The following is a 24,401-nucleotide window of genomic DNA, read 5'->3' on the forward strand; positions in this document are numbered from 1 at the left end:
TGGGCCCTCAGGAGCTGAGAACCACTAGGGTTGAGTGTTAATCAGTCTGGGTCTTCCAGCAGGAGATAGGGGCTTGTCTGTCTGTACAAAATGTTAGTCTGCACACTGTATGAGTATCGTGTGTGCTACATTAACAAAACTGATCATGTAAACTTCAATTTGCATCAGCAATCATGGCTGGGAAAAGAATATTTGTTAATCCTTAAACATTATATACCGTTCTGACACGCTGACTCAGAGGGCGGAGGGCTACGGACTGATACGCACCTTGATACATCAGTGGTGTTGCTTGACAGGTAAGCTGTCACCTGTCCAACACTCTTTGCGTTTACTTCAAAAGAAGCCGAAGTGCTTCCGGCAGGGAAATAAACCTGTCGATGAAAGACGGATTTTAAGGGGCTTCCTAAAAGCAGTTCCCATGTCAGGTAACGCCAATTTCTGTTTGTGTGTGACTTTATCTGTATCATCATGTGATATGCGTAACACTGCACGATAACATGGCCTCTAAAACCCGGCCGCTTCGTAACTATTGCATGTATTGTGGTCTTACCTCAGGTGGGAGAACGATAACTGTGCTGTTTTTTGAAACATAAGTGATGTTGAAATAAACCGCTACAGTGACGTTCAGAGGAGCGCTGCAAAGAGAGGAAAAACTGTCGTCTGCACGGGATACGTTACATGAGATGTGATGTACAGTAAAAAATCACTGGAACTCCGTCCATACCACTGTGAGAGCATCAAGTACCTTAACTTAATAGTGACATTTGCTGAGCTTTGCTCTTGTAGATCTACAGTAGCTGGAGCAAACAGGGTCACCAAGGCATCTGGAAAGTCAAACAGCATGCTAACTGTTACTGAGTCAGGTTGCTGGTGTCTGACGTTAGGCTTTAGGATATCAGCAACTTTTTGACATTGGCAAGAATCCCAAATTACTGACCACAACCAGGCACGATCGCACACACTGCCAACGCGATGAGCGGCAGGGCGCGAGTCGGAGTCATCTTCAAGGCAAAGTGTCCGAAGGGCAGGATGAACAACGGACAGAGACAAAATAAACAGTATAGATATACCGGCTAACCAGAGAACTGATTAACACTACCAAAGACGTCAATGGTTTAAGATTTCAGACAATACAAGCTGTCGTTCGGTTAAATTAGCTAACCAAAAAAAAGAGAAAAGAATCTGTGCGTATCGACAGAGCTGAAGGCAGCCTACCGACACTCAGTATTTTCAATCTCTTCCGGATTTCGGTTGCATCATCATGTGACATGCAGCCGCTGACAGCGCAGTGACGCGATTTCCATATGCTTTGCTCAGAGTCAGCAGCGTGGAGCGCTCAACGCGCCGAGTATAAACAAAAGAACATTAGTTAGTGTAAAATAAATAAATAGTAACATAAGTCAGAATTTTGGTATTTATGGCTACATTTTTATGCATTTATTCATTTTTATTTGGTCTTTTATTTATTTATTTCCTCCTTTCCTTACCCATAATATAAAGGGAGGAAAACACAATGAAAATTATTTAAACTCTCTAAACGTGTGCAGCGTCGTGTTCAGGCATTTGCGTCTTTTTTTCTTTCTTTTTTTTTTTGGTAGCTGCCCGATTTGCGGCACTGTAGTTAAACGGTCTTACATGCTTATGCCTTATTTGTCAAGGTGACCAACTTATGGGGCTCTGTCTTCATTAGTTGTCATTTACGCAATGAACAGATGACATGCGCTAGGTAATGGGAATGCTGCTAATGTGCCAATGTTCCGTAGTGAATTCAGTTCAAAACTATGTTCACGAGGCCCACGGCTGGATTATGGACCGGGCCAGTGAGGCTGCTGCCCCGGGACCTCGGACTGCCAGAGGGCCCCTAAGCCTCAGGCCGCACATGTTGCATGGCTCTAGACTTCCGAAGAAAGTTGAATGTCAGTGCCCTCAGTGACCACAGCGCAACCACTGGGCCCCTGGGTGCATATAGTATGAGCTAACCACTCCGGCCCCCGGGCCCCTGGGTGCATATAGTATGAGCTAACCACTCCGGCCGCTGGGTGCATATAGTATGAGCTAACCACTCCGGGCGCCTGGGTGCATATAGTATGAGCTAGCCACTCCGGCCGCCGGGCTCCTGGGTGCATATAGTATGAGCTAACCACTCCAGCCCCCGGGCGCCTGGGTGCATATAGTATGAGCTAACCACATGGCCCCCGGGCGCCTGGGTGCATATAGTATGAGCTAACCACTCCGGCCGCCGGGCGCCTGGGTGCATATAGTATGAGCTAACCACTCCGGCCGCCGGGCGCCTGGGTGCATATAGTATGAGCTAACCACCCCGGCCCCCGGGCGCCTGGGTGCATATAGTATGAGCTAACCACTCCGGGCGCCTGGGTGCATGTAGTATGAGCTAGCCACTCCGGGCGCCTGGGTGCATATAGTATGAGCTAACCACCCCGGCCCCCGGGCGCCTGGGTGCATATAGTATGAGCTAACCACCCCGGCCGCCAGGCGCCTGGGTGCATATAGTATGAGCTAACCACGCCGGGTGCCTGGGTGCATACATCAAACGCAACAGCCAGGCCCCTCGGTACAGACAGTGCATGCCTAAAACGACAGCCTCATTGAGAGCCTATTAGCCCAGATGAACAAGTGTGCTAAACGCACATAGTGGTGTTGTTGCACACTAGCACACTGTTTACTGGTCAACATTTAATGTTCTCAGCTCATTGTCACTGACGTCAGTAGAGTCAGTCAGACCTTGTCAGACAGCTAGGTCTTGATGATCTAGAGGATGATTTTGCGAGGAGTAAGGCAAGAAAGACACCGCTATAGGAAAGCTGGGGGGGGGGTGATGTGAATTTCGGGCCGACGTGGTCAGACCGTTGTAACGATACTGTATGAATGTTCTGACAGATGGAAGGCAGACTGAACAGAGCAAATGGCAAGCAGACCTCTGTCGGTTCTGTTTAGAAATTCTAATGGCACAAATGAGAAACGTTAAGAAAAGAGATCAAAAGAGAGAAAATCTGATTTTCAGCATTTTCCAGTTTCAAAAGATTTTGGAATGCAGAGAGCATTTATAGTGCGCGGACTTAGGCCAGTATTCAGAATATTGAACCGATCTGAAGTTGAATAAGCAAGTTAATGAGGAAAATGTTGCCTTTGAATCGCTGACATGGGGGTTACACCACAATGAAAACTGAATTTGTTTTGCAGTGTGTGTGTGTGTGTGTGTGTGTGTTTGTGTGTGTGTGAAACGCAGCAAACAGCAGAAAGCATCTTTTACTAGAAGACGGGTCAAGTCTTAGCCTGTTGACTGAAGAAAATCCTTCATCTGCTGGAAATCAGATGCAGAGTGGCAGACACGAAGCATCGTTTGAAGATGAATTGAGTGTTCTGACCGTGGTCTTCTCAACCACTCATGTAGATCCTCATTTCACTGCCTGACTGAAGAAGAAATGATCACATCTGTCATCTATGTAAATGGAGCCTCTCTTAAACCAGATGCTACCACCAGACTTTGCAGTGAACAGAAATTCACTATAAATAGAAGTTGCTTACAGAACAGAGAACTTGTTTTCTGGAACCAGTCCAGCAGATTTGACCTGAATGCCGTGTATTAACAGATAAAGGTGGATGAGCAGTTAAAAAAGCACCACACAGCAAACACACAGTGAATGTTCACACATACAGTCACATAAACGGAGAGTGGGGGGGGGTGGGGGGGGCAGTCTTATCTTGACCTCTCAGCACTGGAGACACACTGAGTGAAAACCCAGGAGACTTCACCAGGTGCTGGAGAGGCTTCAGTAGGCAGGCCTGGGGTCAGTAAGGCAGAGAAACAGAGTACAGGATGCTTGGTTAAAGACAACATCCAGTGGATGAAGACTACATCAAATAGATAAAGACTTCATTTGGTAGATAAAGACTTCATTTGGTGGATAAAGACTACATTTGGTAGATAAAGACTACATCAAGTGAAGTGAAAGGAGAAAAGGTCAAAAGGCACTCTGAACTGAACTCTGAAAGTTTGTTTGGGTTTGTTAAATAATTATAACTGGGTCTGTATCAACTGTTGTGAAAAGTTGCGAGTTGGACTTGGAAAGAGAGTCATGAGAAGATTTTTGAGGCCAGAGGACCTCCTGGAGTCATCAGATGTTTTTCGAGTGAGCCAGACTTCCAAGGACCATCTCACATCTTGTGCAAGGTTATTCACGACCAGATGTGAAAGCTCTTGCTGTGATCTTTGGCATACTGAAGTTTCATAACCACTCATTCTGATGAACATTTACGGCTCGTGTGAATCACAAGGATCTTGTTTGTCAGTGAGTCTCAGATTCTTTGTGGGTTCAGCATTGATCAGTCCTGGTAACGAGAATGCCTGAGATGACCCCATTTAGGGCAGTGACTGGATTACAGATTCAAGCCTTTACCTTGTTTGCTGGTGGTCTGACACCCTAGACCAGGGTTGATAAATGTGAATCGGGTATGGGGCGTGCAGTGCTGGTGAACATAGCCAAGAGCATTTGAAACTGGATCAGGTGAATGAGGGGACAGAACGACACACTGATAAAGGACAGCTCAAGCAGTCGCCTGCTGAAAAGCTGATGCTGTCACAAATAGATGACACGTCAGTCTGTTACTGGAGTCACCGTGAAGTGTCTGTGTGTTTGTTTTAAATGGAGCAAGACAGAGCAAAAGAAGCTCCTTGAAAACAAGAACTCACCTCAGAATACATCTCCAAGTTCATCTACATTCTGCTAATCCCGTCCAAAGTAAGATATTCCCCCACCCAGTAAACACTGGCATATCTCATGTCTCCACTGAAAAACTGGGATGGAGGTTTAGTGTTTCTGGGAGCCCACAGTCAGGTCTGTTTCACTCACTCCTCAGATGGTCCCTCTGAAGAGGTAGGTCAGGACTTTAAGGAGGGGATGAGGGGAGGATGTGGAGAGAGAGCTGGGGGCCACGTCACACCTCTGATTAACATGTGCATAAAACCCCACAGATCTGCTGTTGTCTAGGGTCTACTGTCTGTCCGCAGCCATATTCTTGGTCCAGAGTTGATTCCCACCATTGTTCACACACCTTCTCACCTGTTCCCAGGCCTGTGCCTCTGACAGACACCAGAGACATGGTCCATAGCTGAGGAACATTATCGTCTCGCTAGCCGTGGGCCGCGAGGAGGAGTAGCAGACGGACCAGCGAACACGTCTCATGAGCTGTCCAAATAGCGTTTTATGTGATGTATCAAAACAACAACAAAGATACAGCAGGGCGACAGTCCAGCGACACAGAAACGGGAGATGAGCCCAGTTAAACAAACTGGGGCCGTGTGAGTTTAAGAATGAGTGGGAACCCAGCTGTGTGTGAGAGAGAGAGAGCAGGGTTAGTGAAGGCTAATCCAACACAACATTAACTCTGATTCAGCCAGACCTTAAATTAACCCTCCAACTTCAGGCTTCGCTTTGTTCTTCTCTTCACTACCCTCTCTCCTCTATCTCTGTTTTCCTCCTCCTTAAAAAGTGTGTGTGTATATATAAAAAAAAAAGCTGAATGTATGCAGGTCTGTGTGTACGTGTAGATCAGTGTTCTTGGGCATTGCTCCAATAAACTAATAAGGAGATCCAAAATGTTCCACAACACACATTTGGTCCTGTTCCAGCAAATTCAAAGTCTTGCTCTACCAATCCAGTGTCACCAAACTCTCACCACCTCCCTTAAAATGTTTCTTTTCCCAGAAACGAAAGAATCACATTGCAGTAGACGCAGAAACAATAAAGTGAAGGCTAGTGTTCTTGTGGGAGCAGTTGATTTAGTTAATGTGTGTGGGATTAAGGGATGAACCGCAATCAGTCAGTGCACTGTGACTGTAAACCAGTGTAATCTTCATGGTCAGTTCTGGTTCTGGGTGTAAAAAACTGAGCAGTGATCCTGCCGTGTCACTGAAGAGTTAAGGGGGTGATGTTTACACGCTGCCGGTAATTTTCATCTAAAAAGTGAAGTTCGTGACGCAGTCATGCGAGTGTTCTTGTGAAAGACGTTTATTTAGTCGATGTGGGTGGCTCTAGCCAGTGACTAATTAAGTAAAAAAAGCCATGAATTTAAACCACTGCCAAAAACTGGCCAATGTTAACTTACAGGTTCAAAAAAAGGGTGTAAAAATTCAAACTGAAATACTTTCAAGTTCAAGTTCAAGTTTATTTAGAGCCCAATATCACTGTTTACAGTCTCAAAGGGCTTTACAGGCCACAACAGTCAAATCAAAATATGACGGCACCCCCTGACTTAATCCTCATGGCAGGCAAGAAAAAACTCCCCAAAAACCCAAGAGGGAAATGGGAAAATGGGAGAAATCTTGAGGAGGACCACAGAGAGAGGAGACCCCTCCTTAGTCAGACAGGTGTGCAATAGGTGCCGACCACGTGGGCAGTTACAGCTGAAAGTAAATTGGGGCATGAACAAAGGGGATGGTGATGTAGACAGGAGGCTGACGAGGGATGGAAGATGATAACACCAGGATGGATCAGTCCAGAGGGCGGGAGGAGTCAGGATCACTGGTGTCTCAGGAGTAGCATGTGTGGCTCGACAGAGAGAGAGAGAGAGAGCGCGAGAGAGAGAGGCACATTGTTAGATGTTCATTTCCACATAATGGTTAAGGTAAATATACATCGTGTGCCGAGTGCAGGCAGGGACTCCAGCAAGACTAACTAGTACAGCATAGCTAAAAGGGAGAGCTAGAAGGTAATACGGACATGATGGCACTCTGGGACACAAGGCGGCCACCCACTCCACAGTCAACAAACCTGAGTGAACATGATAAAGTGGGGGGGCGACAGCATCCAAACATCCCAGTTCACCAAACAATCTATGCCCGAGGACCCTCCAGATCTGCTCCTTTGCCTAGTAAAGAGCTATTAGCAAAAGGCTTGGCTAAACAGATAAGTTTTCAGCCTTGACTTAAACATAGAGACTGTGTCTGAGTCTCGAACATTAATTGGGAGGCTATTCCATAACTGTGGGGCTCTGTAAGAGAAGGCTCTGCCCCCTGCTGTAGCCATCATAACTCGAGGTACCAACAAATAGCCTGCACCTTTTGATCTAAGTAGGCGTGGTGGATCATAAAAGACCAGGAGTTCGGGCAGGTACTGTGGCGCAAGACCATTTAATGCTCTATATGTTAATAGTAAGATTTTATAATCAATACGAGATTTGACTGGGAGCCAGTGCAGTGTGGATAAGATAGGGGTGATGTGATCATATTTTTTGGTTCTAGTAAGAACTCTGGCCGCTGCATTCTGAACTAACTGTAGCTTATTTATATACCTAATAGAGCATCCAGACAGTAAGGCATTACAGTAGTCTAATCTAGAGGTAATGAAAGCATGAACCAATTTTTCAGCATCTTGAAATGACAATGCATTTCTTATCTTGTTAATATTTCTAAGATGAAAGAAGGCTATCCTGGTAATATTATCTACATGAGCTTCAAATGAAAGACTGGAGTCAATAATTACACCAAGATCTTTTACTGCCACACCTGATGAAAGAGAAAGGCCATCCAGAGTAACTATGTGGTCGGAAAGCTTACTCCTAGCTGCATGTGATCCTAGTACAAGTACTTCTGTTTTTTCAGTGTTGAGTGAGAGGAAATTCGTAAGCATCCAGTGCCTAATATCCTTTAGACATTCCTCAATTTTGTTAAGTTGGTGTCTCTCGTCTGGCTTCGCTGAGACGTACAACTGTGTGTCATCAGCATAGCAGTGGAAGCTAATACCGTGTTTACGAATAACATTACCTAGAGGTAGCATATATAAAGAGAAAAGCAGTGGGCCTAAAACAGAACCTTGCGGGACTCCGAACTTTACCTCAGTATGTGCAGAGGACTCACCATTTACATCAACAAACTGATAACGATCAGTTAAGTAGGACCTAAGCCATAAGAGGGCCGTTCCCTTAACTCCAACAACATTTTCTAGTCTATCAAGGAGAATGGTATGATCAATGGTGTCAAAGGCTGCACTGAGGTCAAGTAGCACAAGCAAGGAGACACAACCCTGATCAGAGGCCAGTAAGAGGTCATTTGCAACTTTAACCAGTGCTGTCTCTGTGCTGTGATGAGGCCTAAATCCTGACTGATACAGTTCATGGATGTTATTCTTATGTAAGTATGAGCATAACTGCTGTGCTACAGCCCTTTCTAGGATCTTGGAAATAAAGGGGAGGTTAGATATTGGCCTGTAGTTGGACAATGAACAGGGGTCAAGGTCAGGTTTTTTAATTAGGGGTTTGATAACTGCTAGTTTAAAAGATTTTGGTACATAGCCAGTACTAAGGGAGGAATTGATTATTTTTAAAAGCGGTTCGATGACTACTGGCAGTATCTGCTTAAGGAAACGTGTAGGTAAGGGATCTAGTACACAAGTTGGTGATTTTGATGAAGAAATTAGTGAAGTCAATTCGGTCGCCTGAAGGGGAGTAAAACATTCTAATCGCTGATCTGATATAGGCCTAGTTATATTGTTATCTACAGTGTTAGTGATCAAATTATCTGGTTTAAAATTTATAGCCTGGATTGTTTGCCTGATATTTTCAATTTTGCTATTGAAAAAATTCATAAATGCGTCGCCACTGAACATTGATGGTGTGCCTGTTTCTGAGGTGCTTTTATTCCCAGTTAGTTTTGATACGATATTAAATAAAAATCTAGGATTATTTTTGTTGTCTTCTATTAGGGTGGAGAGATACATTGATCTAGCGGCACTAAGAGCTTTTCTATAGCTCAGGAGGCTCTCCTTCCATGCTAACTGGAATACTACCAATTTAGTTTGGCGCCATTTACGTTCTAATTTTCGAGTGGTAAGTTTTAAGGCGCGTGTGTGCTCATTATACCAGGGAGCTAGTCTTTTCTCTCTGATTATTTTCCTTTTAAGTGGGGCCACATTATCTAAGGTGTTGCGGAATGTTAACTCTAAAGATTCAGTTGCCTGATCAAGTTCTGTGGGGTGTGACATTGTTCCAGTCAAAGTTGATAACTCTGGGAGATTATTGATAAAGTTCTGCGTAGTAGCTGGCGTAAACGTACGTTTATTATGATAGCGTGGCGAGCTGCATATATTATTACTAAGAAATATTTTGAATGAGATAAGATAATGATCTGAGATAGCTTCAGATTGTGGAAATGTGACTATACTTCCTACATTTAATCCGAGTGTTAGTATAAGATCGAGGGTGTGGCCACCATTATGAGTGGGCCCTATGACCGTCTGATTAATCCCTACTGAATCTAGAATGGACACGAACGCTGTTCTCAGAGGGTCCTGTGGGTTATCAAAATGAATGTTAAAGTCTCCGACAATTAGAGCTTTGTCTAAAGAAATAACAAGGTTTGAGATAAAATCTGCAAATTCACAGAGGAATTCAGAGTACGGCCCAGGCGGTCTATAGATAATAATTAGTGTGATAGACTGGGTATGTTTTGTGGCTACATATGTTATGTTTGTATAAAGAACTTCAAACGCATTGAATTTATGTAGAGGTTTTTGTATGATGCCTAGGTTATCATTATAAATAACTGCAACGCCTCCTCCTCTGCTAGTTACACGAGGCTGGTGTATATAACTGTATCCGGGAGGACTAGCTTCATTTAATGCGACATACTCATTTGGTTTGATCCACGTTTCTGTTAAACACAGTACATTAAACTCCTGATCAGTAATAATTTCATTGACAATGAGCGCTTTAGGAGTAAGAGATCTAATATTTAACAGTCCTAGTTTTAGATCGAAGGTGCTGGCGGTACTTTCCCTGATTCTTGACACCTAGGGATACCCTTCCAGTCCTGGACACAGAGGGAACCAGGTGGCTGGTAAGGTGGAACGATTAAAGGAGGAGTCATTTCACAGAACAAGAGAAACGCCTGTACTAAATGATCACGCTCCTTAGAGCAGATGGTGCATTGGGACTTTGGGTCTTCTCACCACTCATCCCTCTGGAAAGTGTGTTCAGTCAATTCAGATCTCAAACTTTTCACTCATAAACAATCACTTAGGAGCAATTAACCCAGTTCACTTATAATTTGGCAAGTGACAGACTGGTAGAATCAGGCATACTAAAGATCAGTCCAATTCTTTGACTCAGTAGCGCTAAAGATCAGTCCACCTCTTTGACTCATTAGCGCTAAAGATCAGTCCACCTCTTTGACTCATTCGCGCTAAAGATTAGTCCACCTCTCTGACTCATTAGCGCTAAAGATCAGTCCAACTCTTTGACTCATTAGCGCTAAAGATCAGTCCAACTCTTTGACTCATTAGCGCTAAAGATCACTCCACCTCTTTGACTCATTAGTGCTGAAGATCAGTCCAAATATTTGACTAATTAGTGTGGCCTTGATGGGAGCGGAGAGGCACCTGCCTTGTGGGGTGGGTGACTCACCTGATGCCTGACTCATTTGATCATAGTCCAGAGGAATCAGTGAATGTCATACCAAATATCCAGACTTTTCTGAAGGTTGTGGGAAAACTACCTGCTTTATCTTCAGAAGAGTCAGGTTCTTCAGTTCGATGATACCTGTGCCTACCTGTACTGTGACCTTTAAAAGCGTACTGACCTTGTTTTTCTATCCAACGGCAAATCCTCACAGTGGTATGTTCACAGTGTAGTGTGCATTAATCCTCCAGGAACTATATTTCACCTCAGTTTTCTGTCAGTAACTTTCATGCAACAAGGATCTTCAATGCTGATAAGCTTCTAGAGGAGGAAGACTTCTAAAGGTGATTTATAAACTCAGAATAATTTGCTGTTGAGGTATTCCGAGGGAGAAAAACGCAACATGTTTGGGCCTGGAGCCTACAGGCTTGAGCCAGGGGGGCTGCAAGTACAGTTGCTCAATGTTTGGCAGTGATATGGGACTTATTCTTTGTTTTTATTGGCAGACTGAAAATACGAAACAGTTAATCACATAGAGAAAAAAAGCACATTAGAGAATTTGCCAAGAATGTGGAGTTGAGCAATAATGACAAGTTTAGATCGGGAAAGGATAGTGGCTCCTTCACTTTAGTCGTCCCACCTAGACAATTAAAAAAAACTCTAAGTCCTTCTCTCTCTTTCCTAGCAAATCATTCCCAAATCATTATCTAAACACCTTTACTGAAGCTTTCATCCATGTTTGGTCTGAGGGGAAATTCAGATTTCTCTCTCTCTCTCTCCATCTCTTCTCTGCCTTGAAACCCCCTCACAAACCGTTTTCCTCCCTCAGTCTGTAAGAAAGGCCACGTGCTCTGTCAAATTTCCTCCCGACAGAAGTCAGGTGTCACTCTGTCCACCCTCTGCTCACCCCCTCACAGATCTGACAGGTGGTGCCAGAGTGGGCGTGGCCATAGTGCAGACTGCCCATTAAATGTGAGCTATAAAACAGCCGAACCTCCAGAGAGAGGAGAGCGCTGCCAGAAAACCTCACACAGATCTTAGAAAGACATTCACCCACGAGACTTCACCGCAAGACTTTACTGGAACACTTTCGTAAGTTAAAGAGATGTTGATTGTTCGCAGCTGAGAGTTATGTGAGTTCTTAAGAGGATGCCGTGGGAATGAGTGTTTGGACAGAAATAGGCAAAGATCAGATTTAAAGAGGTGGTTATAAGGCCTGATTAGCTCAGTCTGTGTGTTTGTTTTTTCTTAAAACAGGACAGACCATCTCAAAGCCCTCGGCCATGAAGTTCCAGGCTCTCATCTTGATCCTTCTCCTTGCCTGCATGTACCCTACTCTGGCTCAAGGTAAGAGTTCTCCCTAAAAGGACAAACTGCTATCCGTCAGTGCACTGTGACTGTAAACCAGTGTAGTCTTCATGGTCAATTCTGGTTCTGGGTGTAAAAAACTGAGCTGTGATCCTGCCCTGTCACTGAACAGTGAAGGGGGTGATGATCTAAAAAAATGCATTTACATGCTTGTTTACACATGGCTGGTCATTTCCATCTAAAAAGTGAAGTTCGTGACGTAGTCGCGTGGTTGTGAGCTGAGTGAATGCCAGTCCATGCCCGTTGCTGCGATGCACAGACAGATCTGTGAGTGCTGCCCTGCACCTTTTGGTGGCTCTTTTTGCATGAAGTCATTTTCACCTGTTTTTCTAATCCATCACAGGTTCTTATGAGAACTGCTGTTTAAAGTACATTGCCGGACTGAAGAAAAATCTTAAGCGGAGAATTGACAGCTACAGGCGTCAGGAAACGGATGGTGGATGCAACATCCCAGCTGTTGTGTGAGTATGAAACTGTCTTGAACAAACTGCAGAATAAACATATACATTAATCAAATGTTTAAATAAATAGACAATTATTTGACTCCCTAACATTATCTGATTGAGGTTCTGTACTGTATTTTCAAACATGGTGAAATAGACTTGGAGGTGCTGACTCCTCTTTTGTGCTGATGTGTTCGACACACAGATTCTCCCTGAGACTGAGGGACAACAAAGTGAAGTCGGTGTGTGCGGATCCCAAAAGAGACTGGGTGAAGAAGCTGACGACGGACATCGATCGACGCCAAGCAAAGGTCTAGACGGGCGCTCATCGCAAAAGAGCCTTTTTTTTTCTCACAAGCCTGAGACTTGGCCGTGCGTTTGACCATCACTGCGAGAAATCTGAGCGAGATTGGGTCGCGGACGCTTTAAGCACACTGTCCATCCAAGCCTTGATCACTTCCACACGCTACAGACCTAAAACCTGGTGTGCTATTCATCACTAGAGATGTTACTGAACGGGTAAAACAGCGTAAAGACAGAAGGAGCTTTTGTTTTGTGAATTGTACACATGATAATCTGTTTTAAGTTTTAATTGGAGCAAAAGCACGAAATGAAACAAAATGTCACCCAGCGCATTGTGTGGCGAAGAGAATGTACAAATACCAAATATGTGAGAGCTGCATGAGCCTGTCATTTACCTCACAGCTTTAATGAGGCATGTCTTCTCTGTCATATACATGTCTTCTCTGTCATATACATGTCTTCTCTGTCATATACATGTCTTCTCTGTCATATTCATCAATGCGTTTTCTTTTCCCAATAATAACATATAATGTTCTCAAATATACTCTAGAATGTTTATGTCTTCAAGATTATATATATCTATGTAACACTTGTGCGTGTGTGTGCGTATGTGTGTGTGCGTGTGTGACAGAGAGAGACAGCGAGAGAGTGAGAAAGAAAAACAGTGAGTGAATGATTAAAAACAAATGAATATCGTCACTGTATTACTCATTTTTACACAATAAAGTTTTTTTTAATGAATATCGCAGTGATACTGTTTTTGTTCTGTGCTCAGACCTCTGACACCCAGCAGTCTCTCCCTACAGAGCATCCGCGTTCTAAACACTTACAGTGGGACAACCTGACACTGATAGGCTTTGGTCAGGCTGTGGTTCCTCACTGTTTTTTATTAATGGTTTTTATTCATCATGATTTTAACATGGTCATTTATGAAGTGTTATCATGTCAAAACTGAGGATGAGCCGTGAGAAGTCATAGGTAATGGGTTTAATGGGTCTCCTCTCCACACACTTTGAACGACAGGGAAGAAAAAGCCTGCAGCTCTGTGCCATGTGCCAGATGAATATATTACGTAAATTGTAGTTCTTGTCAAATCCCTCATTACAGTCATTAAATTTGGGCCAGTTCCATTTCCCACAGGGTCTTGGAACATGTCTCTGCCGATGCTGACATGAGGAAACACTGTCATTTTAGCGTTAGCGGAAAGGTTCTGGCATTTTTTCAAAAACATTTTATTGAGCCAGCTATGGCCTCTGCATTACTGTATTGGTTTTAGAACCTAAGGAGTGTAAGTACCAGAAACAAAGTGAATCTAACTGTAAAACGAGTAGAGAAATATCCGGGTCACAGAGGGTGAATATGTCAGCGCTGTTTTTCCTTTGAGCCATGCCAAAATCAGAGGATACCATTACCGATTACTGTCAGCCTCTGGATCTGAACTCACACACACACACACACACACACACACACACTATCAGCCTCTGGATCCGAATTCCAGAGAAACAAACTCAGATAAAAAATGATTCTGAATTATTCTGGCAATCTCCCTGTCATTAATCAACTACAAACGGAACATATGGTCATATACCACTGAGCCAAAACTTAAACACAGAGAGAGAGAAAGACAGTCAGAGAAACACGTTATTACAGTGAATTACACTGAATGTGTGTTATAGTGAATTATACTGAGTGTGTGGTATATCACAGTGAAATGTGTGTTATAGTGAATTGTGCTGAGTGTGTGTTATAGTGAATTGTACTGAATGTGTATTATGTCACTGTGAAATGTGTGTGTTACGGGGACTGGACTGTAGCACCCCTAAGCAGTTATATATTTATCCTGAAAAACAGGTGAGAAGGACTGGACAGGGAGACATAAGTGTAGTTTGTTGAATTCTCCTCAGTTATATTTTTTTATTCAGGTGTCATTCTCCATGTGCTGTTTGCATTGTCCTTTTTTTTAAAATTTAATTCAAATTGACCTCTACTCCATATTTATTGTCTCTCCAGACATATTTTCAGGCTCAAAAAACATGTACAAAATGAGAATGCTAAACCTAAGGTAAACACATTTTGTCTTTGAGTCATTGTCTCGGTAATCGTCTATTCAAACAGCCCAAGTTTTAACTACTACTGTATTATAAATACACTGACATACAGACACTGTCACGTGTCATTTTCGGACTTGCCCATTACAGTACTGGTACCTAACATCTTTCTAAAGTTGTACAAACAGTTTCAACACAGCATTCAAAAATAGCCTATCAAAAATATTAAACATGACAAATAATTTATGGAGCCACTTAACAGGTAAATTAAACCAAAATATCAAAACCAAAATAACCAAAAAAAAAACCCCATTCCGATTAATATGTTCGCTAACAGAGGAAATGTGCGTCAGTGTCACTTATTCTCAGCGGGCCGCACTTTCGTAAAAACAAGACAGTTTCACCGCTCAGTTTACTCTTATACCTGAGCTAAAATTCATTCTCAGTATTATCAATAAGATACTGCAATTTCGGTGGGGTCTTAACACACTACTAACCTGAAAAACAGGTAAGAAAGATCGGACAGGGAGACGTAGCGTAGTTTGTTGAATTCTCCTCAGTTATGAGGAGAAAACCGTTACGCACGCGCTCTTGACTGCAACCGTCTCGCACTGAAAACTAGTACTGCAAATTATTTTTATATCAAATAAGATCGCTCATATAAGGACGTCAAGACAGTATTTTCAAAAGAAAAAAGAAAATGCAGATATTCTCAAATTATTGAACACACCCAAACCAAATAATTATATTTACACAAATGTGATCACACTGTAGTGTTATATGACTGTGAAATGTGTGTTATAGTGAATTATACTGAGTGTGTGTTATATGACTGTGAAATGTGTGTCATAGTGAATTATACTGAGTGTGTGTTATATCACTGTGAAATGTGTGTTATAGTGAATTATACTGAGTGTGTGTTATATCACTGTGGAATATGTGTTATAGTGAATTATACTGAGTGTGTGTTATATCACTGTGAAATGTGTGTTATAGTGAATTATACTGAGTGTGTGTTATATCACTGTGAAATGTGTGTTATAGTGAATTATACTGAGTGTGTGTTATATCACTGTGAAATGTGTGTTATAGTGAATTATACTGAGTGTGTGTTATATCACTGTGAAATGTGTGTTATAGTGAATTATACTGAGTGTGTGTTATATCACTGTGAAATGTGTGTTATAGTGAAGTAAATGTACTTGACTGTGAGTGATAGGGAGAACTTATTAAATATATAAATGTATTAAATAAATATGTATCTCATCAGTCGCTGCCCTTTTATTTCTACTGTTGTAAAATGAAATATTTTAACATTCAGTAGCTCAAGCTTTTTGTCCCTTTGTCCTTTTCTCAGTCTGTGCCTCTGATGAAACTGACTCTCACTGTAAAGCACCTCAGACATACACTCTCTCTCTCAGAGCCTCATGAGAAACCACACTGTCATTACTGTCTCCAGCTCATTTATCACTTTTTCCTTCTTGCGCAAGTCCAAAAATTCAAGAAGAGGATGTCCTTATTCCTTCAAACGAGGGTTCAGCAAATATTTGACGTCCTCCTGTCTTATCGGACAGATAACAAGCTTCAGCACGGACCGCCCCACGCGGGCCGCCCCCCCACTCGCCCCCGAGGTTCAACTCTTTGGCATCAATCAGATCAGTTTCTCAGAACAACATAGTTAAAGATCTCTTTGTTTATCTGCAGGCAGAGGAAAAATCACACTGCAGAAAGCTTGTTGGCAGGGCTTTTCACACAGGAAGTGACAGTTTACGACATCATCCTTCATGGTTCACTAAAGCACCACAACCACTGAACACACCCTGCGATCCACTGCGATTCGCTGCGATTCACTGCGATTCACTGCGATTCAAGGACTTTTTATTCTCACCATTTCCACTTCCCACATCCAGCCGTTCGTAACGACAGTCTGTCTGCTCCCCGGCTGATCTGACGGTCACTCATCTCACTGATAAAACAGCATCTCCACCCTTGTCGCGGGCAGCCCACACACATTCATTAATAAATCAGCACAGGTACACAGGTGTGTGTGTGTGTGTGTCTGCGTGTGTGTGTATGTGCATGTGTGCGCGTGTGTGCGAGTGTGTGTGTGTCTGCGTGTCTGTGTCTGCATGTCTCTGTGTCTGTGTCTGTGTCTGTGTGTGTGTGTGTGTGTGTGAAATACCCCACACACTACGCACATTCTTACAGAGCAGAGACTGACTGCCGGCCCATAGGTTAGACGTCTATCTGCATGACTGATGCCATTGACAGAAGTGTCGGCACACATGAATCAGTGGCCGTCACAGTTAGGAGCACACACACACCACTGCCATGGCCTCAGGCAAAAATGATGCCTCTTCAGTCGCTGTGATGGTGGAGATTGCTTTGAGTTGGATGCTCTGTGTCAGGGCTTTTCAACCTGTGGGGCCTGCCGCCCTGGGGGGGGGGCGCTTGAGCACCTGTCAAGGGGGGCGCAAGATTAGGTGATATTCAGGCACAAACCAGCACATACAGTGAAAAAGGAGGGGTAGAGGAGTTCAAACCTAAACAAAGTGGGAGGGTCGCATGTCGAAAAAGGTTGAAAACCCCTGCTCTGTGGGTTGTCTCAGGGGGACATTGCTTTGGGCTGGATGCCATGTTTGACTGTGGTTCTCTGAAGAGGCTTGATGCAATCGCAGTTTCAGTCTAAAACATTCTCACAAGTTCACTAGCACCTCTATCAAACTGTGACACCTTTACTGATTTCTTGACATCATTCTTACGACTTACCTGTGTTCTGAAACAGCAACATGCTGTACCTGCCAGGGAGAGCAGGAACACCCCAAATGCTGTTTTTGCCATTCTCACTATGACTGGATACAAAAAAAACAGCTATTTCTGGCCACTGGCCATGAGAATAGAAGTCACACAAATGTTGGGAAAGGTGTTATGTTTCCAGAACAATTGTTCCAGAGTAAGAAAATAGATAAACATGATAAGAGTCATCTTACACTGGAACTGAAGCCGGGGGAATCGATGTTGAACTTTTTTTTGTAGTTTATGTTAAAATGTTTGCCTTTTTTTCCATTGCTTTTCAGTAAGTAAGGACTGATTACATTAGGAGATCAGATGTCCTGAAAACAGCGCCAGTAAATTCCTGCAGTAAAAAAGCAAATGAATCATTCAAACATGACAGGATTTTGCCGCTTCTCTTTTCTGCTGATTGACCTTAAGGTTGCATTCACTAAGCACCGACAGTTGTTTAATTAGTGTAGAGTTGTTTAATTAGTGTAATAAATGCTTAACGAATCGGAAAAAATGAACAATGTGTTCCAGAATCAACAATTCATCTTTATTACGACTGACAAGTATTTAATCAGACACAGAAACGTTTTCTAGACAGAAAACACAGATTTAAAAAATATAATCATTTTGTGTTTAAATCACATTTGTGAAGAGAAATGTTTTCATTGATTTTCTCTGGCTTGTTTGTATAATCACTAAACATCAAAAACATGTGAAAACCTCATACTTTATTCAAAATGCTGCGCTCATCCGTGATGCCTCGAACATGCGACGCGATATGTCCGAGAATTAAGACACGCAACACGATGTGTGTGAGGCTTAAAACACGACACAGAAGATGTCTGAAGGTTTATATGTGAGTCCATGATACCTTGAGTTCACAGGTTCTTTCGTTCATATGTTCACATGTTCATATGAAAATGTTAAATGTCTCGGCTAACACGCGGTGAACACGCACGAACATGAATTTTTAAAATCTGTGTATGAGTGGCATCTGTTTCTCATGTTCTTCAAGTTATGGTTTATTTGCACAAACGTTTTCTTTTGTATTTCCAGCTATAACAAAAATGTTGTTCGGGAGTATTTTGGATTTCGAATTGTTTAAAGTTTGAAACTCCTCGTGTATTGGACGTAAGGTCTTGAACAGATTCACACGAGGTAACGCTACCATTCATCTGCAGTTATTATGAATACTGTTGCATGCCTGTCGCAACAGGCTTGGGGGAAGGGAGTGTTGTACGTTTTGGTTTTAAAAACCAATAACTCTGCCAATCAGTCTGGCAGCAGCTCAGAACAGTCAAGTTGAAACTAGCAGTGGAGGAGAAGAGCGAGAGGGAGAAGAGTGATAAATGTTGGAGGGGACAGTGAGAGAGAAGGCATTGCTTCATAAACTCAGACTCAAAGTCACAACCGGCCCGGGGGTCCAGTCAACTCAGACGTTAGAGCGGTCGACAGGTTTGATCCCTTTGCGGGAAACAGCGTCAGGCAAATGCTTTTCCACGCCTAAGACAGCTAGCAAAATTGTTTAGCTAAACAAAAAAAGCTACTTTCATTTTGTGTAAATAAACGAAAAAAAAAAAGACTGCAACAAAACACTTTAAAATAAACGTTTTTAATCCTTCAAGTGATACAGCCTCTCACTGGAAAATCTGTATATGAAACAACATTTTTCCAGCTGACAGCACACCCGCTTACATCCCTCAGTTCCATCAGTATATTTCAGTCCAGGTAATGCTGTGTCTCTCTGCTTTGTTGAAAAATATTAATATTAAAAAATAACATAAGAACAAAGTGTTTCTCGAAAATATGTACAGTAGAAAGGAAACAAACATACTCACATATACTGACAACACAGAGCCTAATATATCATGCTCTCTCTCTCTCTCTCGCTCTCTCTCTCTAGATATAAATCAAAACCCCAGTGAAAGCCAAGAGAGCCGATACATGGATAGAGTTTTAATGGACCATTACTCCTCTCACACCCCAGTAGTCATTCATCCCAGACTCTCCTCTTCTCTTACACTGAATCTTATGGAAAAAGTGGAAAAAGCATGAGGTCTCAAACATGGCACCTATATGGAATCAGGACACCCTCTCACTCTCTCTCCGTCTCTCTCCCTGTATCTCTCTCCATCTCTCTCTCCCTCTCTCTCTTCATCTCTCTCTTCATCTCTCTCTCCCTCTCTCTTCCTCTCTCTCTCCCTATCTCTCTCTCTCTCCCTCTGTGTGTGTGTGTATCTGTGTGTGTGTGTGTGTGTGATTAAACTTGTGCGTCATTAATACTAAATAAGCCTATTGAGACAGACAGTCCATTTGAAAGGAGCTGAAGTTCCCTGTCAAATCTGTGCTGTCCTGAACAGCAGAGGGAAATCTGTTCCTTTCTGTCTAATGACATGACTTTTCCCTTCACACACGTCTGAGGAAACACTGTGTAAACATCGGACGCATCCATCCCACCAATCAGACCCAACACAACATCCCACAAGCACAACACACACAGGGCATTACAGCCAATCAGAGGTTTTCACAACGAGCCCGTCCCGCCTTTTATTCCTCCTGTCCAACCGAATTGGCCCACAGTCTTTTTTCAGCATTGGCAAAAGTGAATTGCAACTCCTCCTAACGGTTTTGTACTATGGAGAGAGGTTGCTTTATGTTTTATATCCACAAACTATCAAACTGCTGTAGTGCATTAAATGAATCATGACCTCTGAAGGTCATATTACTATGAGCTATAACTAGTCCATGACATTTTACTGGTGAAATACTCAAAAATTAATTGAAAAAACTAAACAGATCTGAATGTTAGTGGATGTACCAGCAGGATCCAAACGCTTACCCTAAAGCACCTGACTCAGCACCTGACACAGATGACTATAACTCACAGATGACTATAACTCACAGATGTTACAGGGGCCTTCAGTTCTCCAGGACCTGGACTAGCTTCTCCCGCAAGCACCTGGCCCACATAACCAGGCCAGTGTCTGTCTGTCTGACAGAGAGTGTGTGCCCACATAACCAGGCCAGTGTCTGTCTGTCTGACAGAGAGTGTGTGCCCACATAACCAGCCCAGTGTGTGTCTGTCTGACAGAGAGTGTGTGCCCACATAACCAGCCCAGTGTGTGTGTGTCTGACAGAGTGTGTGCCCACATAACCAGCCCAGTGTGTGTGTGTCTGATAGAGTGTGTGCCCACATAACCAGCCCAGTGTGTGTGTGTCTGACAGAGTGTGTGCCCACATAACCAGCCCAGTGTGTGTGTGTCTGACAGAGTGTGTGCCCACATAACCAGCCCAGTGTCTGTCTGTCTGACAGACAGAGAGTGTGTGCCCACATAACCAGCCCAGTGTGTGTGTGTCTGACAGAGTGTGTGCCTGTGTCTGTGTGTGAGTGTGAGGCTACAGCACTGTGCAGACAGCAGAAGGGTGGTGTTTTGCTAGGGAGGCGCTGCTGCACTGACTCTGGGCTTTAAAATCGTCGGGGTACAGGGCGGAGTACCCCACCGCCTCCACAGACCGGCGCTTCTGCACGCGGTGGAGGAGCATGCGGTACGTTCCCGTGATCGGGCTGCGCGAGTCCCCACACGTGTTGTTCTGCAGGTGAACTCCCATGATGCCCAGGTCACTCAGCAACGACCTCACTTCCTCTTCCTCCACGCACAGGTTCTGTCCCGGTTCTGCCAGGTGATTGGGCGTCAGTCTGAGGACAGGGTACGGTTTGGGGTAATCAATGCCACGTAACCACGCGCTGGTCATTATCTGGGAGACGGCGGTCCGGTCGGCGGGCACCTGCCTCAGCATGCTCTTAATGGCCAGTTGGCATGGATCGGGCACGTACTGTGGGATGGCGTAAGCGCCCTGCAGGATGCACCTCTTCAGTCGGCCCAGGTTGTCAGCCTGGAAGGGCATCGCTGCTGTCACCATAAAGTACAGCAGAACTCCCAGGGCCCAGATGTCCACGTACCGACCCACATAGCCTTTCTCCTTAAACAGCTCGGGCGCCGCGTACGGAGGAGAACCGCAGAACGTGGTCAGAACTTCCCCCGGACCGCTGACCGTGCTGAAACCGAAGTCGCCCACTTTGATGCAGTAGCTAGTCGTGTAGAACACATTCTCGGCCTTCAGGTCTCGGTGAACGATATTGTTGTCATGCTGTGGGAAAAAGGAGGGAGGTTTTAGAGTTTTTCCCCAAAATGCTTTAAGAAAAGCAGGATAACTAGGATTAGAGAGGATGTTTATCAAATTGTTTACACTGAACTGTTGTCATGTTCAAGATTTCAACTTGACTCTGACTACCATCTTCCTTCCCTTTAAGGGTTCATGAATTCATTTAGTCAGCCCTCCCTCTCTCTCTCCCTCTCTTTCTCTCTCAATCCCCCCCCCTCTTTCTCTCTCTCTCAATCCCCCTCTCTCTCTCTCTCTTTCCCCCACTCTCTCTCTCTCTCTCTCTCTCTCTCAATCCCCCTCTCTCTTTCTCTCTCTCCCCCACTCCCTCTTTCTCTCTCTCTCTCTCAATCCCCCCCTCTCTCCCCCACTCTCTCTCTCTCTCTCTCTCTCTCTCCCTCCCTCTCTCCCTCTCTCTCTCTCTTTCTCTCTCTCTCGCTCTCTCTCAATCCCTCTCTCTCTCTCTTTCTCTCTCCCTCCCTTTCTCTCTCTCTCTGATGGCTAAGATTACAGTATGGTTTTCTGAGGAGAGTTCTCACCATATATTTAATGGCTGAGATAATTTGGGCAAAGATGAGTTTGCTCTCCAGGTCAGACAGACGCCCCCTGGTGGTGATTCTGGAGAAGAGATCCCCTCCACTGCCGTACTCCATCACCAGGTACAGGCGTTTACCTGTCTCCAGAACCTCATACAGGCGCACAATGTTGGGATGTAACAATGTCTCCATACATGAGATTTCTGAAGAAAATAATGACTGCGTCTTCTTGTCCAAACGTGATTTGTCAAGAATCTTCACAGCAACGCGCTCTTGGGAAAAAAAACAGAGAGAGAGAGAGAGAGAGAGAGAGAGAGAGAGAGAGAGAGAATATTAGACTGTCGCCAGAGGAAAGCAGCAGGAAATTAGTGTAAATCCATACTTAAGTCCAAAATATTTTGGCTAGTGAAACTTATGCCCATAGGCTGCTCTTCCCAGCAGACAAACAAATGAGGTGATTAGATGAAACTGAACTGCTCCCAGAGAGCGGCTCTCTCTACCCCAGGAGACTCACTAACGACTGACAAGGCCCTCTGGGGCTCTGGCAGCCACAGGCAGGCTGTGAAAAACAGTTAAGGATAATACACTAAGACAGGCTGGATCATCTTAAGTCTTTGTAAACTTCGCGTAGGAGTTTTCCATGGTATTTTATCCAAATTAATTTCACCCTCTGTTTACCGATGCAGAAACAACACAATAAAATGGAGAAAATACACCACATCAAGCCATGAAATAGGACCGTCTCATCAGGCTACATGAAATAGGACTCCCCTTTTACCTTTGGTAAGCGCGTGGATTCCCAGTCTGACATGGGAGAAATTCCCGGTCCCTATCTCTCCCCGGAGCTCGTAGAAAGCCACCCGTCGTCCCAAAGTGATCTCGTTCACCACTCGTTCATTATGGGACATGTCATAAATGGCCCGCTCAAATGCCGTCTGTTTCATCCTCTGCTCCGGGGTCAAAGCCGGCGGCTTACTCGCGAACTCTGGCCTCTGGCTCCGTACAGCTTCCTCCTCTTTCGACTTTTTCTCGACTTTCCGTTTCGGCCATACCTGCCGAAGTCTGTTTCCTGAAACGAAATGGTAATTACTCATCTAGCATAAGGACACATCACAGGCCACACCTTACTCTCCTGATACCGCTCGGCGATGAGCCATCTCTCTTTAGATTCAGACTAACCAACGAGGCTTTCTCTCCGGCCATAAAGTTCGTTTCCGAGACGCGAAGCCACGACGCCAGCGAGACTACGTTAATTGGATTGGCCTAAATCAGTCACACCCTCCAGACACCGCTGCTACACCAAAGCTCACAGGAAACGGGGACAATGCCAAGTGTTACGTACAGGTCTCACTGCCGTAATCTCCCCTTCTCCAGCCGGAGCGTCACATAAGAGACTAATAAACTCACACACAATCTGAAACAAAAATACCGCCTCAGACGGATTCTCCACATCTCTGCTTCACGTGGAAAGACATAACGAGGCCTAGAGCCGGAGAAATGGTGTCCACACAACCCTGTGAGAGACTGTCTGACAAGGTCAGGGGAGGCAAAAAAGTAATGCATTCAGAAATATCCTCCAATTAGGCTTAATTAGGCCAATTATCTTAGACTTCACTGCCTACATACACCTCACAGTAACACTGCCTACATACACCTCACAGTAACACTGCCTACATACACCTCACAGTAACACTGCCCTACGTACACCTCACAGTAACACTGCCTACATACACCTCACAGTAACACTGCCTACGTACACCTCACAGTAACACTGCCTACATACACCTCACAGTAACACTGCCTACGTACACCTCACAGTAACACTGCCTACGTACACCTCACAGTAACACTGCCTACATACACCTCACAGTAACACTGCCTACATACACCTCACAGTAACACTGCCTACATACACCTCACAGTAACACTGCCTACATACACCTCACAGTAACACTGCCTACATACACCTCACAGTAACACTGCCTACATACACCTCACAGTAACACTGCCTACATACACCTCACAGTAACACTGCCTACATACACCTCACAGTAACACTGCCTACATACACCTCACAGTAACACTGCCTACATACACCTCACAGTAACACTGCCTACGTACACCTCACAGTAACACTGCCTACATACACCTCACAGTAACACTGCCTACATACACCTCACAGTAACACTGCCTACGTACACCTCACAGTAACACTGCCCTACGTACACCTCACAGTAACACTGCCTACATACACCTCACAGTAACACTGCCTACATACACCTCACAGTAACACTGCCTACATACACCTCACAGTAACACTGCCTACATACACCTCACAGTAACAC

General features: G+C 44.2%; 3 protein-coding genes across 3 annotated transcripts in view; 1 reads left to right on the top strand and 2 right to left on the bottom strand.

Annotated features, from left to right (window-relative positions):
• Positions 1-1,199, bottom strand: part of ctns (cystinosin, lysosomal cystine transporter) — a 6,304-nt gene extending 5,105 nt beyond the window's left edge. Inside the window, exons 1-4 of the mRNA XM_030784761.1 lie at positions 938-1,199; positions 746-824; positions 551-635; positions 268-371 (exon numbers count right to left, since the gene is read on the bottom strand). Of these exons, the coding sequence (XP_030640621.1) occupies positions 268-371; positions 551-635; positions 746-824; positions 938-1,001 (332 nt within the window). The 5' untranslated portion in view covers positions 1,002-1,199. The remainder of the gene's footprint in view (positions 1-267; positions 372-550; positions 636-745; positions 825-937) is intronic.
• A 10,235-nt stretch (positions 1,200-11,434) lies between these two features.
• ccl25b (chemokine (C-C motif) ligand 25b) lies at positions 11,435-13,243 on the top strand. Its single transcript, XM_030784536.1, has 4 exons — positions 11,435-11,505; positions 11,671-11,760; positions 12,125-12,242; positions 12,430-13,243. Exons 2-4 carry the CDS (start codon positions 11,697-11,699, stop codon positions 12,539-12,541), a joined length of 294 nt encoding a protein of 97 aa, XP_030640396.1. The 5' UTR covers positions 11,435-11,505; positions 11,671-11,696; the 3' UTR covers positions 12,542-13,243.
• Positions 13,244-20,755: 7,512 nt separating this feature from the next.
• Positions 20,756-23,150, bottom strand: LOC115820548 (serine/threonine-protein kinase NIM1). The gene is made up of 3 exons (XM_030784165.1): positions 22,835-23,150; positions 22,060-22,328; positions 20,756-21,508 (listed from the first exon to the last, which is right to left on the bottom strand). The coding sequence occupies exons 1-3, from the start codon at positions 23,148-23,150 to the stop codon at positions 20,756-20,758; spliced, it is 1,338 nt and encodes a 445-aa protein (XP_030640025.1).
• Positions 23,151-24,401: the final 1,251 nt, after the last annotated feature.

This window comes from Chanos chanos, chromosome 9 (genome assembly GCF_902362185.1).
Source record: "Chanos chanos chromosome 9, fChaCha1.1, whole genome shotgun sequence".
In the NCBI taxonomy this organism is placed as follows: Eukaryota; Metazoa; Chordata; class Actinopteri; order Gonorynchiformes; family Chanidae; genus Chanos; species Chanos chanos.